Below are 16,515 nucleotides of genomic sequence, written 5' to 3'. Positions count from 1 at the left end.
ACACTTCATGACCTATTTTGCTTTCGAAGTACCCTCAACGGTTCTTCAAGACTTCTTTTACAGGGCAATATTTATATTCCAAGACCAAATTTTAAAATAGAAACTGCGGTGTAAATACAAACACCTGTTGGGCGAAGCAATCAACCATGTGACCGAATTCATCACGACACAACTATTTTAAATCTTCACGGGGTTCCGCTTCTGTAGGCGCTATTTCAATGTTTTTGCTTTCCAGAAACAAAAAAAATTGTTATCCAGCAGTACGTGGAACGGGATTCAAATAACAATTTGAGATCAAAACTTATTGTTTTCAAACACTAATTGAAGGGAAAAGAACAGTTTATTTGTTGCCATTTCCAGAACTTGGGTTTTACACCTGCCCTAAACGAGGTGACTAGACTTCACTTGTCTGAACTAGTGTCTGAGCGTTTTAGACCCGGTGTAAAGAAATTTGGTAGATAACGAAAACAAAGAAACAAATTCTCAACTAAGTAATGATAAGATGACTAATACAAAATAATCTTATCAACATACAAAGTCAAAATCCTGAGTCTATTTAGCACCTTATATTTCGTTGGACTGCAAAAAAAAAACTGGCAAACACACTGCCAAGGAAAATTTGTTGGCTTGATTCGACGCGGCGTTCGTACTAAGACCGGACGCTGCAAAATTACCGTTTATGTTATCCATTTAAACAAAAGAAGACGAAATCAAATGCTAGTTGTCTCTTTCTTTCCATCATTTTCAGAGCTGGTCGCCAAAACATCATTTGAACACCATTTGAACATGCACAATGTTATAATAATTGCGGACCATCGTAACGTGAGCCTACACCCCTGGGCCGTTGACCAGCGGCCGGGAAACGAGCGAACCTCGAAAGTTCTGATTTTTATTCCTTAAACAAAACGTGTCAATTCAGTGGAGGTTTTCTTCTATTTTCAGAGTAAAAATTCGTAAATTTAAAGCTCTTATGTAGTTTTCTGAAATGACTTCACAGTTGGTACAGAGACCATGGACCTTCCGCCCGAATTTTTCCGGGTTTAGAGGTAAATTTTTCAGTAAGAAGTGGGCTATAGACAGAAACGTAACTACAAATACTGTTTACAAAGATTACTGGATAAAGCTTGCCATCCCGAATTTCGAACTGTTACAAGTCTTTTTGGGCTTGGTACACAGGTAGAATATATTTATTTATACATAGAGGGCAAAATGAGTTAATCTTCGTTGGTTGAGATAGAGGGCATTCTTTCTACCCTTCTACCCTTCTATCGAGGGTAGATGTAAAACTACTTGAAAATGATTGGTTCTCATGTCACTTGGGGACGATGAACAAAATTGACTTCCTTTGAATTGTTTTGTTTTTTAATTTGTCTTTTATTGTTTGTTTTCTCTCGTTTCGAGAGGGTTGAGAAAAATTTAACGAAGACCGAAAAGGAAATAATCGAGGATCAGTAAATTTAAAAAAAAAAAAGCACTGGAAGAGTGTTTTTGCTTCGAGTTATTTTTGTTGGAGAGCGCGTTCGGGTTTTTCAAATCCCCTACGGTTAATAATATTATTCCATCTCGACGAACTCAAGACAAAATAGTGGGCCTGTGAATCTTGCTTGGGCCTCTTTGACCTTGCTTGGGGGCTTTTCTCGAACCCTCAGGGGCTTCTCGTTCCCTCATTAAAGATGTAGAAACAGATTCACCGGCTTGGTTTATTCTCTGTGCGTGCAAGAGACGGGAGTATAGCGGAGGATAATTATTACTTGGTAATTGAAGACGTTTGTACAGGGATTAAAGAAGGGATGCCATCGGAATATACCGCGAACAGCTTGTATAAAAATAGTTTATATGCTATTCTTGTCACTGCCGTGGAAAGTTTTATCATTGAATAATAAGTATAAAAAGAGAACCAGAAAAACCTGTTTTCGATGGGTTTGCTTTGTATGTAGGTTTACTGGAGTTTACGCACAGTAACCAAGCGGACAGTCAGACCACATAACATGACCTTTCATCGAACGCAATCCATTAAATTGTGTTCGAGTTTTAGTTCGGTTGCCTAAAACTCAATCGATCGAATTGAGTTTTCGATTTCCGAATTCAATTTACTAGTCCATCTTCGACACAATTTACAGGTGTCGTTTTGTTGAAGCCTTCTTTCTCTGGGTAGAAAAATGCTCTTTCACCGTGTCAGTAACCTCACGAGTGAGATCATAGAAAATTTGCAACTTTTGTCCCGGATATAATTTGGTATAAATTTTAAGAGTGGTGTATTTTCCCAGTGCAGTCAAACCCTCGAGTGTATACAGCGAAAGGAGGATAGTACACGGCCGAACGAAGTTATGAATTTTTTTTCTTTTTTTTTTTTCCCGAGTGCAAAAAGCTACATTTTATGAACGAGCGCAGCGAGTGAGTAAAATATTGTGTTTAAAACGACAAAATAAAATTTATATCTTCTTCAGGCGAGACGCTGCGCGGGACGAGCATGGAGAGGAGGTTAAGGTGCCCAGAAACGCTCCTTTCAATTAACCTGCATTCGCTTCTCAAAACAACTTCGTGAAGTGCGCGCGTGACGTGGGAGAATCGTAAATCTGCGCGACATGAGTGTTTTTATCTTGCGTACTTTTTTCGTGACCATAAGTCCTGGATTTTTCTTTGGCATTGTTTTGTATTGTTATGACTTCCTACTTTCATTACCGAAAATCCCCTGCTATCAACATGTGCTTTCAACGCGCACGGTTTCATTTTCACAACTGATCACACTGATAAAAACAATTCTGTCAAAATGAACAGCTTTCAAACGTCTAACCACTGTTTTAATTTTTTGTTTTTTTTGGTGAAAATTTCTTTTGTGTAAATATTATTACTAATGCGGAAAACCGTCACGTAGATACTCTCTGTGAAACCGAATAAATGAGGCCCATCGGCGCCAAAAACAGAATATTGATTAGACTCATTAAAAGTCAAGAAAATTGATTCATTTCAGAAACAATAACCTTTGAAACCTGAGGCACGCACGTCCATCACTGAAATCGAAAATTCAAACCAATATGTTTTTGGCACGCTTGCATCATTATTGCCCACAAAGCTAAGCTAAGATTATCCGTGCTTTATTCTTTTGCTGCTCGGAACAGTGAAAAGATAAACCGGTCCGTCAACATTGCTGAGAAGTTGTCAACATACGAGAGCGTGTATTGCAATTTGGGACGCCAGACTTGAGACCGTTCAGCCGAGCAAGCTCAGGTAGCAAAACTCGAGAATTGTCTCCGAAAATATTTGGGCTGGGCCAGACGAACTGAGCTAAGGCAAAAGGAAAAGCTTTTTGATAACCTTACTCAGCCGAAGGTGAAAGAGATATTGACAATTATTTCGTCATCACAAGAGATCCAATTAGGACCCGAACTGTTTTCGGTTTTATAGGTTAAGGGAAGACCTAAACAAGAGATCAAGAGCAAAGTGAAATCACCGCTTTGTCCCGAAATGTCGATTCTAGACAGACCAACAGCTATGCTGAACTGGGAGAAGGAAGCGGTACAAGATCTCGACTGCGTTTACCAATCTAAGTCGATTCCTGACCGTGGGGATGTAGATGCAGTTTGGCAAAGCATGTACGAGAAAGGACTGAAGAGGAAAGTAAGTCAATATTCACTTCCTCCTCAAACCACGGAAGTCAATGGAAATCTGCTCGATCCGAGCTGTGTTCAACAGGAGTCGGGAAAGGAGGAAAATAAACCGAAAGATTTGGCCACTGTTCATCTGGAAAGAGCGCGAAATTTAGGAAAACTAGGAATGGACGAAGGAAGACGGTGGAGGAAACGTGCATACTCAAACAGCTCTTCTGGCGAACAAAATCACTGTCAGGCGACTCATAATCTAGGGAAAAGTATATAAGATGGCTGTTAAGTTTTGAATAGAATATTTGGTGGCTTCGATCGGATCACGAACGCTTCTGTTTACCTTTAATATAATCACAACTGTAATCAGAAAACATTGATATTGATGTTGTGTGTGCGGGTCAATGTGGGAGAAAATATGTCAAACGGATTTTGCAAAGTAGCATTTTTCTGTGTATTTTCCAGTTGAATGAAGGTAATTCAGGTGTAAACGAGTTGTTTTAGGTAATAGCCGTTCTTTAAAAATTTAGAACTGATTGTGGATGGCACAACTCTGGCTGTCACGTACAACCTAAAATGTTTGGTTTTGATTGGTTCATCGCGGAACTAAAAAACAGCAAGCCTGATTCATCCAATTGTACGCTAATTGTTTCCGTCCATTTATAATTTATGTTTGTCGGTGTAGGTGATGAGCTGCACGAAAATAAAAGCAACGCTGTCCACTGATCAGTACAACTTATGTTAATCTTAAGACTCAACTTGTTTTGATAGCACAAGAGTTCGATTTGTTTTGACCGCATAAACCATACGCGTTTTGGCGTTTTATAGATCAAGCACGCAAATGTATAATACTTTTGAAGAAGTAGTAATGTTTATCTGTTATGATGGAATAAAATAAAATTAACATAAAAAGCTGTTGTATTCGTGTCAATATCATTAGTTTAACATAGCGTGAGTCCAGTGATATTATTATTATATTTTTTTTTTTTTTGCTGGTATTACTAAACATTTTAAAGTTTTAGACTATACGTTCGATGCAATCTTTGACTTCTATCCAATCGTTCCACTTTTTAAACCTTAACTGAATTTTATACTTTGAACTCGAAGCGTTTTCCCGTTTTTATTTTTCATAATCTGTGCAAACAATTTACACGCTCGAATTATCTGGGTCAAGAGGCAGCTGTGCCCTGCAAATAAAATGAACCTGCAGAACAACATGTCAGCGGATGGCCGCTGAAATAAACAACAAAATGACGCGAGAAATTGTATAATGATTAGAAGGCCGCGCCGAGCTGAGGGACAAAATATCAAACGGGGACACTATAAAGTATATTACAGTGACAGAATCGACTGAAATATTCGTATTAGTTGGTAAAATTAGTTAAAATGCTAAAATATTTAAAATGCATAGATATGTACAGAATAAAATACCATAAAGAACAAAAACAGAAAAAAAAAAGGTTAAGGGAAAGTCAAACAGCTAAAAGCGGACCGAACGAGAAACATGTAAATTTTCGTTTGCATAACTTTCGCCCGCTTGGCTTGGCTGACGCAACAGTATGCCCGTGGATCTCCGAGGATGAAGCTGGGAGTGGGCGCAGAAGGCGTGAACTGAACGGCGAGCAAGTTTTAAACTTTGTCGCTGAAAAAAATCTTACAGAAAACCAGTTTTTTTTCTGGACACACCATCTTGATTCATATTATATCCAACTAGGTCAATCAGACTGATCTTGTGGGTGGCTACTGTTGCTATGAGTTTGATTATTATTATTATTATTATTATTATTATTATTATTATTGTTATTGTTATTGTTATTGTTATTGTTATTGTTATTGTTATTATTATTATTATTATTATTATTATTTGTTTACTTCCAAGTGGCATTGTAATGCAAATATTTTGGTTACAATCAGCAGGTGTCCGAGAATTCTTTGGGCAACAACCTGAAGCTACTGCATTGTTACATGTGGCCAGCGGTCCTTCCGTCACGAGAAGAAGCTTCACAAGTTTGCATTCATTTCTTTTTTCAAAAAAACAAAAAAAGGAAAGAATCTGTTTCAATAGATCTCATTCACGATAACCGCCATGTTAGTTTTCATTTCGGTATCAGGTAAACTTGACTCATGATTTCGTAGCCTACGATGAAGCAGGAAGTGTCACAAAATTCTCCGATATAGGGTGCTTACCATTTGTCAGAACGAACTCGTTGGGATGACCGTTGAATAATGGTAAGGGTTTTTCCAAAATCAACAAACCAACCGAAGGAGATGGCGCTTACCATTTGCAATTTGATTTCCCGTAATTGTTTTCGGCTGATGAGAGACTGGAAACTGGAAAATTTGCCAAATGGTAAGGAAATTTCCGTTGAATTCTGTTCCGAACGGAAAAAGAGGACTTCCTCTGGAGCTAGTCTACAATTTCTGTGCTGAACGCTCAAAGTATAAGAGATCGTTTTTGTTTACTCTATCATTGCAGCTCTGTTTAGTTTTATTATCGTTTCTATCGTTTCATTGTTCGTGCCCTTTAATCATTAATCAGAGCGTTTTATATCATGTGATTTAGCTATCAATTTACTTTAAAAGCCAGTCGCTTACATAACTCACGCAGTCATCTCAGTATCGGGGTCATCCGAGTGTTTAGGAGTCAGGAGTTTGAGTTATTTTCTTGGAGTCTATGTGTTTACCTCGCTGACGCAGGATCAGACGTGAGTTTCTATTGTACATATTGATCGCTTTTTTGCTTTTTATCATTTCTATTTTCGCTTGTTATTTATTTAGGTTCGTTTCTGATTACGCAATCAAATTTGCCTTGTAGTTTTCACCGCACGTGTACGATAGCTGATTCATTAAAGTAATTTAAAAATCAAGTTTTGTACGCTGTGGTTGACGCTTACCGTTCCCCATGTACTTGGGTACGCGACAGTGAAAAGTCTGAGCGATCGACGAAAGGAGGTAAGCCGTATCTTACTATTTAAATACGGAGCCAGCAACGATGGCAAGCCGAGATGCAGAACCGCCAAATGTCGGCGGAACCAATGAGACCGGAGCTAGAAGTAAAAGGGGAATAAAATTGACACCGAAGGCCCTGCAAAACGCCGTTGAAGATAAACGAAGGGAAATTACGAAATCTCGTAAAAGGCTCCTTAGTGTAATGAAATCAGTAGAAGAGTTAAGCGAGGACAGCGAAATCGAGACCGTCGCGCGTGAACTCGCAGTCGCCTCGGAAGAATTCGGAAAGCTGTTGAAGGAGTTGCTTGACCTGTACGGCCAAGGTTCACACGAAGATCACGTAGGAGAAGCTCACCTCGATGAAGAGAACCATATCTTAGAAAGGGCCCTCTTACTTGTAGAGAAGTTAAAAAATAGAATTAGTAGACAATCCAGCAAATTGTTGGAGTTACGATCTGTCTCTTCTCGTCACTCCTCGCGCCGTTCATCAGTCTCGAAAACTAGTAGTACAATCGCTAGGTTGCGAGCGCTAGCCGATGCTAAAGCAGCGAAAGAAGAAGCTCAATACACGCGGCTAATAGCGCAAAAAGAACTCGAGCGCAGGACGCGCGACGCAGAGGCAGAAAGAATTCGTCAACAAGAGAATGCACGGTTTGAGTCCGAGATGGCGATCTTAGGAGCGGATAAAAAAGCCGCGATAGCAAATGCTAAGCTCAAAGTTTTTGAGAACGCCCTATTGGAAGAAGACTTAGAAAGGGAGTCAGAATTGCCAGGGTTCAAAGTTCCCAAAATTAAGACAGAGCAGCGCACTTCACAATGGGTTCACTCTTCTCCCACGCCTGACCCCCTACCCACGGGAAACTCATTTCGCCACGAGCGCGAACATGATCCGCTAAGCGCGTCAGAGACAACAAAGCCACTATTGTCCGCCGCCCCAAAATTAAAGACATCGGAAAAAACACCTCAACAGCGAATTCCCCTCCTTCCAAACCCAGATCCGCCAGACCAGAATTTAACTAACGAAGATCACAGAGAGCATCGAAACACTGCCTTCCATCGACAGCCACTCATAGCTTCAACTCCGTTCAAAGATATGACCGGAAGTCAGCTAATTGACTCTCTCACAGTCGTGAACCAACAAATAGTAGCTGGTCTGGCTAGGCAAAATCTCCCGAAATGCCAACCTGATGTGTTCTCGGGGGACCCTACCCTTTTTCACCCTTGGAGGAGTGCCTTTAAAGCCATGCTAATGGATACTGATGTGTCCCCAACTCAGGAAATTAACTACTTAAGAAGTTTCACTAGCGGAGCACCACAGCGCTTGGTTGACAATTACAGAAAGCGACAAATGCGCGATCCCGTCGCGTTGCTAAGGGATTTGTGGGCGGAACTTGAGAAGCGATTTGGAAGCGCTGCGGTTATCAGTAACAAACTGCTAGAGCGCCTGCGAAACACAGTGACGTTCAGCGAGCACGAAAACGATAAACTGCAACAGTTCGCAGATCTTTGTGCTGACATCGAAAGTCAAGTGACATTTCTCCCGGGACTCGCATGCCTTAACTACCCGAGCGCTATCCAACCAATAGCCGAGAAACTACCACAATTCGTCCGCACTAAATGGGAGAAAGAAATCGCGAATTATTCCGACAGCCACCGAGGAATGTACCCCCCCTTCTCCAGATTCTCCAAAATTGTTCAGGAACAAGCCAGGACCAAGAACAATCCGAACATCCTCGCTGGTAAGGATGGTGCCCACGTTCCCCCGCCAAAACAACGCAGGGAGCGAGATCATAAATCGTTCAAGACAGGCATTCGATCCCCGGCTGAAAACAACGAAGTTCCCGGAAAAGAGAAGAAGGAGAATCCCGGAAAGAGAGAGACAAGGAGTAAGCATTGTCCATATCACGAAAGCAGCGCGCACAACCTATCGGAGTGCAAGGCCTTCGCTGCAAAAACACTGGAAGAACGCACGCAGTGGATAATGGACGCGCGCCTGTGCTTTCGCTGTTTCAGCAACGCTCACATTGCAAGCGAGTGCAACACGCCTATACAGTGCACGATCTGTGGGGACAAGCGCCATAGTGCCTTACTGCACAAGGAGAAACAGCCGCCCCCCAAACCGGAGAATGAAGCAGTCAGCGCGAAATGCACTGCACTCTGTGAACCTACAGGAGGTGTGTCTTGCAGCAAAACCCTGCTGGTGGACGTCTATAGCCAGCGTAGCCCACACCTTACCAAGCGTGTCTACGCCATCATCGATGAGCAGAGCAACAGCTCTCTCGTCACCAGCGAATTAGCCGACGACCTCGGAGCAGGTGGCCCCCTAGAGAAATACTTCCTATCCACATGCAGCGGTGAGAGAGAGGAGAAATACGGCCGGCGAGTAGCTGGCATCACAGTACGGTCTATCAGTGGAGCAGAGTTTGTCTTGCCTACCCTCACCGAGTGCGATACCATCCCACAGGACAAACGTGAGATTCCAACCCCAAGCATGGCGAGGAGGTTCCCGCACTTGACGGCCATAGCTAGCGAAATACCTCCCCTAGATGAGACTGCCAAAGTTCACTTGCTAATCGGCCGGGACGCACCAGAACTGTTAAAGGTTAGGGAATCCAGGAATGGCCCGAGAGGAGCACCCTGGGGGCAGCGACTGGCCCTCGGCTGGACTATCAGTGGTCAGATGTGCCTCGACTTCCCTAGTGGCCCTGCGCACATTCTCGCCCGCCTCACAAATCTGTCCACTAATATATGGAGAGAGAAGGAGCCTGGAGACGGAAGCTACGAACTGGTGCCCTGCCCCAACCAATTCAAGATCACAGACCCCCCTTTGGAGCGCCCCCCTGATAGTATCTTCAAGACTACGCGAAACGACAACGAGCCCAGTCTCTCCCACGAGGACCGCGCCTTTCTAGAGATTATGGAGAGAGGGATACACAAGAACGCAAGTGGTAACTGGGAAATGCCCTTGCCATTTCGTGATGAACGCCAGACAATGCCAGACAACCGAGCCCAAGCCATGCAACGCCTACAAGGGCTTCTTAAGACGTTCAACAGGAAACCTGAAATGAAAGCGGACTACCTGGAGTTCATGGGCAAGATAATCGAGAAGGGCCACGCCTCTCCTGTCCCGCACGATGACGCTCCGCCTCCCCCTGGGCGTTCTTGGTACTTACCGCATTTCGCGACCTACCATAACACAAAGCACACTATTCGCGTTGTGTTCGACTCAAGTTGCGAGTTTAGAGGAGTGTCGTTAAACAAAGTGCTTTTACCTGGCCCTGACTTGATGAACAACCTCATTGGAGTTCTAATGCGTTTCCGCAAGGAGAATGTTGCCGTCATGTGCGACGTCGAACAAATGTTCCATTCATTCCACGTAGACCCGGCACACAGAGACTTCCTTCGTTTCCTGTGGTTCGAGGATAATGACCCGTCGAAACCCGTCACAGAATATCGCATGAACGTCCACCTGTTTGGCAATGGACCGAGCCCCGCAGTCGCCACGTATGGACTTCGCAGAACGGCGGTAGACGGCGAGGAGAAGTACGGCGAGGAGGCCAAGAATTTTATATGCCGCAATTTCTACGTCGATGATGGTTTGGCTTCGCTGACGACCGCCCAAGGAGCGATAGACTTGGTGAAAGGTGCACAAGCCACCCTAGCCACAGCTAAGCTACGACTACACAAAGTCGTGTCAAATTCGGTGGAAGTCATGGAAGCCTTTCCCGCTGAGGACCGAGCAAAGGATGTGCGTGACCTCGACCTGCGCAGCGACAGTCTGCCCGCGCAACGGTCGCTAGGAGTTTTCTGGGATTTGGAGACGGATGCCTTCACCTTCAAGGTGTGTTCACCGGAGAAACCATTCACCAGGAGAGGAGTCTTGTCTATTGTCAACTCTGTGTACGACCCGCTCGGTTTTGCGGTACCTGCCATACTCGAGGGGAGAAAAATACTACAGCAGCTCGTACTCATGGGGGAGCGAAGAGCCGAGAACAAAACCCCCTTAGCCTGGGACGACCCTCTTCCTACCGCAATGATGAACCGGTGGACGTGCTGGAGAGATTCTCTCCTGGAGTTACAGCACCTATCTGTCCCCCGCTGTTACCACCCAAAGGAATTTGGCACCGTGACCAGAGTGGAACTACACGCCTTTTCTGACGCGAGTCAGGACGCCATTGGAGCTGCAGTCTACCTCCGCCAGTTCAACGAAGTAAACGAGATGTCCACGTCTCTCGTCTACGGTCAAGCCAAGGTTGCCCCCGTAAACCCTACAAGCATCCCACGACTCGAACTGTGCGGAGCGGTGCTAGCAGTTCAAGCAGCTCAGAGAGTTATCAAAGAAATTGACGTAAAGATCTCGGAGGTGACATACTACACCGACTCGAAAGTAGTACTAGGCTACATCACAAACGAAAGCCGCCGGTTTTACGTCTACGTAGCCAACCGAGTACAGCTAATCAGAAGTCTGTCTACCCCAGAGCAGTGGAGATATGTGGAGAGCGAGCAGAATCCAGCAGATTTGGCCACGCGCGGAGTTCCCCCTGACAAGTTAATGGCATCGACCTGGCTCGGAGGGCCAGGATTCCTTAAAAGACCACAAGGCACCCCTCGACCGGATGAAACGTTCACACTTGACGCGAGTGATCCTGAAGTTCGCAAGGGAGTGCTCAGGGCCAAAGTCACAATGGATAAAAGAGGCGAAGAATCAGACGTTTGGGCAAAAAGATTCCAGAGGTTCTCTTCCTTAAGGTCCCTGCAGCGCGCAGTCGCCAATCTTATCGTTGTGGCAAGAGAATTCAAACGCCGTAGAGACTCCAAAGCACGAGGAGTTAACCCTAGGAGTGAAGTGCCTAAAGGACCGGGCAAACGTAGACTTCCAACAGTCGAAGAGTGGGATCAAGCTCTGCGCGTCATAATAAGCACCACACAGAGAGCAGCATTTAGGGAGTTGTTGCGAGATGCCAGGACGGAGCCCGAGCTACCGAGAGAAGTTCAGCACGGCGCAAAGAAATCCCTCAAAGGCTCACATCTGTACCACCTTGACCCGTTCCTTGACAACTACGGGATCCTGCGCGTCGGAGGCAGATTAAGGAGAGCAGAGATGGAGTACGGAGAGAAACACCCAATCATACTGCCAAAGAATCACCATGTGTCACGGCTTGTAGCAAAACACCACCACCTCCAGGTGCACCACCAAGGAAGACAGATTACCGGAGGAGCCATTCGACAGGCAGGATTCTGGCTCATCGGAGGTCATGACACTGTGACGAAAGTCGTCGGAGCTTGTGTTCCCTGCAAGAAGCTAAGAGGACCACCACTGGAGCAGCGCATGGCAGACCTTCCGCCTGATAGGACTGAAGTCTGTCCTCCCTTCACTAACGTGGGCTTCGATGTTTTCGGCCCTTGGGCGGTGCAAACGCGTAAAACAAGAGGAGGGACCGCGAATGCTAAACGCTGGGGTCTGGTCTTCACGTGCCTCAGCAGTAGAGCCATACACATTGAAGTCCTAGAAGCCATGGATGCCAGCGCCTTTATCTGCGCACTGAGGAGATTCTTCGCGCTACGAGGCCATGCTACGCTTCTTAGGTGCGACAGAGGAACTAACTTCATCGGAGCCAAAGCAGAGCTTGGAGAAGCAGTGTCGGAGCTCAACGACAAGAAAGTGGAGAAATTTGTGACGGAGTACGGATGCAAATGGGAGTTTAACCCTCCCCACGCATCACATTTTGGCGGCGTGTGGGAAAGGCAAATCAATACCATCCGTCGAGTATTAGATGCTATGTTTGCCGAACTGGGCAGGCCTCAGCTGACACACGAGTTGCTTATCACACTGATGGCTGAGGTGGTAGCCATCGTTAACGCCAGACCCATATCTGCGCTGCCATCCGACCCAGACGACCCACTACCTCTGTCTCCTGCGATGTTACTGACAATGAAAACACGCCCAGCTGGACCCCCTCCAGGTCAGTTCCTACGCCCTGACATATACGCTCGTCGTCGCTGGAGACGTGTTCAGTTCCTAGCAGATCAGTTTTGGACGAGATGGCGACGGGAGTACCTACAAAGCTTGCAGCCCCGACGGAAGTGGACAGAGATGCAGCGAGACCTACGCGTCGGAGATGTCGTCCTCATGCGAGACGAGTCACAGCACCGCAACGACTGGCCACTGGGACGAATCTCAGAGGCCATAAGAAGTGAGGATGACAGAGTTAGAAAGGTTAAAGTTGACGTTGTTAGAGACGGAGAAAGGAAGACCTACCTACGACCCATCAAGGAGCTTGTCCTACTATTGCCTGATGAAGGAGAAGAAGTTGATCCAAAACCAAACTGAATAGTGACATGTAACAAATAAGTAACAAGGATTAGAATCCTTGGGCGAGGAGTGTGCTGAACGCTCAAAGTATAAGAGATCGTTTTTGTTTACTCTATCATTGCAGCTCTGTTTAGTTTTATTATCGTTTCTATCGTTTCATTGTTCGTGCCCTTTAATCATTAATCAGAGCGTTTTATATCATGTGATTTAGCTATCAATTTACTTTAAAAGCCAGTCGCTTACATAACTCACGCAGTCATCTCAGTATCGGGGTCATCCGAGTGTTTAGGAGTCAGGAGTTTGAGTTATTTTCTTGGAGTCTATGTGTTTACCTCGCTGACGCAGGATCAGACGTGAGTTTCTATTGTACATATTGATCGCTTTTTTGCTTTTTATCATTTCTATTTTCGCTTGTTATTTATTTAGGTTCGTTTCTGATTACGCAATCAAATTTGCCTTGTAGTTTTCACCGCACGTGTACGATAGCTGATTCATTAAAGTAATTTAAAAATCAAGTTTTGTACGCTGTGGTTGACGCTTACCGTTCCCCATGTACTTGGGTACGCGACAATTTCCGAACGGAAAATTACTGTTCCATTTGACTTTCAACCGAAATTTCCGGATTTTTTCGCTAAATGGTAAGCACCCATAGACTCGGCGGCGCTGTAGCTGTCTGTGATACAGTCTAGGGATTTTCGGGGCAAATAAGTTGAAATCGGCAAATTTCAATCGGTTTCCTATTATATTTCTGATAAATTTTACGTAGCCTGATGCCATACTTTTAGGACACTACGGGTACAAAAAACTCTAAATTTTTAGGCAGTCAGTTTGGGTCTACCACTAGTTCCAAAGTTGAAAAGTGATGATATCAATTCACTTTTCTAAAGCAGTCTTGTTTGTTTCATTATCGGGACGAGCCAATCTTCTGAAAACTGTCTCATTTGCAATGGGTACCCCATGGCAGACTCTGGCATGGTTAATTAATTTACATAATGAAAAACCATCGTGACAGCTGTTGTGATAAAGATCTATTATGTTTAGCGGGAAGTTGTGCCAATCCTTATAGTCCTGTAAAAAAATAAAAAAATAAAACTGGTTGTAAATTGTTAGAGATGCGGGTACTTAAAACAACAGCTTGTGCTGGCGCGAGGTAGCCATTTGGGCCATCATTTGCATGGCCATTTATTGAACATTTTATATGGCACTTCTCAGCGTACTCCGTTTCCTTCTAGACTCCTCAAAGCCCTCAATTTTCTCGTATTTTTATCCGATCGCTGAACACGCGGATAGAATCGCGAGAGAACTGGACGCCAACGCAAAACGGAAGACTTGACTGGGTAGTGGGTGGGGACCGAGAAAAACAGAGGGGCTGTAGACATCTTTGGAAAAAGGGAATTCCCCGTTTCTCGAGTAGCGGAAAATTCCCAATGGTTGAAAGGCGAAACAAGTGTCATCACCTTGACAACGGCTGATCATGATTGCGTCCAGGCGCGTTTTGCAGCTCGCAGCAGTTGTCATCAATAACACGTGCTGTGATTCATAATGGAGTGGTTGTTTTTTAAAAAATACTGTACAATCCCGTTCAAGAAATTTCAACGTTTCTTCGCTCAAAAATGAACAGATAGTGGGCTGCTGTTCATCTTCTTCGGTCTAAAGAAGTTGTTACAATTTTGAAGACAAGCAATAGACTGCAAGGCTGATACTACGTGAAAAACGTTTCGAGAGACCAACATGACAAGAACCGATAAAGTAGGATCGCAACAGTGGACAGCTGTTTCGCCCTTCTTGGGGCTCGTAAGCACTGTGTAGCGAAGATATGTAACGCCAGCCCAAAAGCCAACGCACATAAATTGTAAAATGACCCGTGCACTATATCAAGTTCCGTACTTTGAACTCACTTGCGCCCCGAAACACGCGTTGCCACATCACGTGTTTCGGGGCGCAAGGAGACAAAGTGTCAAGATTGGTGTCTCGAAAAGCAAAAGAATAAATGTGACTGGACAAGGCCAGCCTAAACATTTAAACATTCAACTGCACTGCCAGTACCATGCTTAAAAAACGCAGCGTATCGGATCTGAAAAGACCTACGGTCCGAAAATAAATGAGAAACCAGAAACTGCATACTTGCGCCCCGAAACACGCGTTGCCACATAACGCCTTGTCCAGCCACATTTATTTTTTTGTTTTTCGAGACACCAATCTTGACACTTTGTCTCCTTGCGCCCCGAAGCACGTGATGTGGCAACGCGTGTTTCGGGGCGCAAGTGAGTTCAAAGTACGGAACTTGATATAGTGCATGGGTCATTTTGCAATTTATGTGCGTTGGCTTTTGGGCTGGCGTTACATATCTTCGCTACACAGTGCTGACGAGCCCCAGGCGGTGTTGGACACGACTCGCAAAGCATGCTGGGAGAAATTTTTCCTGGAGCTCATTTTCATCTGATCGCTGAACCGCAAACATCTCCACGCGCTGATGGTGATGTGGAAATATGACTTATAGGAGGTTCGTTCGCATCCGATGCTGAAAAAAATCTGGAATGACATCCATGTGAAATGTTCCGCACGCCAAGTAATAGCTGTAGATGACTTCTACTCGATTTACAAAGCCACCATTTTCAGTGCTAAACAGATGATTTTAGGAATCGAAGCTTCGCGATTCGTCGAATGCGGTTGAAAGATAAATTATTTCCGTTTCTGATCTCTTCGAATTCGATCTTAACTTGCCGGATTTGGACCTACCTTCGGCACTTTCCTTCTTAGATATCTCGACTTGTGTGTGAAGTGTATCAGTGTATTGCTGGTCAACAACATGGTTGTTGACAGATACTATGTTTTCGTTCGACGATAAGAGAGCTGAGAAGTAAACCTTACGAAAAAAGGGTTGAATAATTCGAAATCAAAGCAATGTTTTGTCCTTGAAAACTTGTGTAAAGCTTGATTAATCGAGTTTCGCCCGCTGTATTTCCTTATTAACCAAAAGGAATCTTAAACAACTTGCTAATGAGCTATGGCTCTTTCAAAATAACAAAAATAATTTGCAATAAATGGAATTAAAAAACTAGGAGCTTAATGGGAGACGTAGGGTATGTTTTGCTCAATGTAAGTGGTAAAAAATAATTGTATTCGTCCCCTGTGCCAGGTCACACTTCCAGCAAATTCTTGTTCAACTTACAAATCCAAGATTAAATATGTACTGTGTGGATCTATTTTGTAGACAGTGGGATAACACGATTTGGTCTTGTTCAACTTCCTTGAATGCTTTTAAAGTAAAAGGTCTACAAATGACTTTGCCTCAGACATTGCCACTGGATATATCAATGTTCAAACTGATGAGAGTTTGAGATTTCTCTTCGCCTAGTGCTTAGGTGTTGGATGTAACTTGTATCTGCTCCAACTGTCCATTCCTGGGTTCTCAGTACATGTGAGGCCGTGTAAAAGGGAAATCAGGCTCAATGGACGGTATTTCTTAGCCTACGTCAAAGTCTATTTTATCTTCATCATGTGCTATGTATAGTCAATGATTTTGCCTGTTAAGAGGCGAAAACGACCGACTCCCTTTAAGATAATTTATTTTTACAACAGTACAGTTGCAATTCAAGTGGAAGCTTCTGTGTTTTTCCTCAACTTAGCTTCATCATCCAAATCGGTGTCTTT

The 16,515-nt window shown here is 44.2% G+C and overlaps 2 protein-coding genes across 2 annotated transcripts; both read left to right on the top strand.

Moving 5' to 3' along the window:
• The first annotated feature begins 2,959 nt into the window (after positions 1-2,959).
• On the top strand, positions 2,960-4,511 carry LOC149106846 (uncharacterized). Its single transcript, XM_089298508.1, has 2 exons — positions 2,960-3,330; positions 3,406-4,511. The coding sequence occupies exon 2, from the start codon at positions 3,466-3,468 to the stop codon at positions 3,874-3,876; it is 411 nt and encodes a 136-aa protein (XP_089154634.1). The 5' UTR covers positions 2,960-3,330; positions 3,406-3,465; the 3' UTR covers positions 3,877-4,511.
• Positions 4,512-6,023: 1,512 nt separating this feature from the next.
• Positions 6,024-13,376, top strand: LOC110049208 (uncharacterized). Its single transcript, XM_020754991.2, has one exon. The coding sequence runs from the start codon at positions 6,592-6,594 to the stop codon at positions 12,877-12,879; it is 6,288 nt and encodes a 2,095-aa protein (XP_020610650.2). The 5' UTR covers positions 6,024-6,591; the 3' UTR covers positions 12,880-13,376.
• Positions 13,377-16,515: the final 3,139 nt, after the last annotated feature.

This window comes from Orbicella faveolata, unplaced genomic scaffold (genome assembly GCF_042242905.1).
Source record: "Orbicella faveolata isolate gen_17 unplaced genomic scaffold, um_ofav_v1 contig_3, whole genome shotgun sequence".
Classification (NCBI taxonomy): Eukaryota; Metazoa; Cnidaria; class Anthozoa; order Scleractinia; family Merulinidae; genus Orbicella; species Orbicella faveolata.
This window is presented reverse-complemented; position numbering and strand designations above follow the sequence as displayed.

Excerpts from the sequence above, each read along its gene's own strand:
- LOC149106846 (XM_089298508.1), top strand. The coding sequence starts at position 3,466 with ATGTCGATTCTAGACAGACCAACAGCTATGCTGAACTGGGAGAAGGAA.
- LOC110049208 (XM_020754991.2), top strand. The coding sequence starts at position 6,592 with ATGGCAAGCCGAGATGCAGAACCGCCAAATGTCGGCGGAACCAATGAG.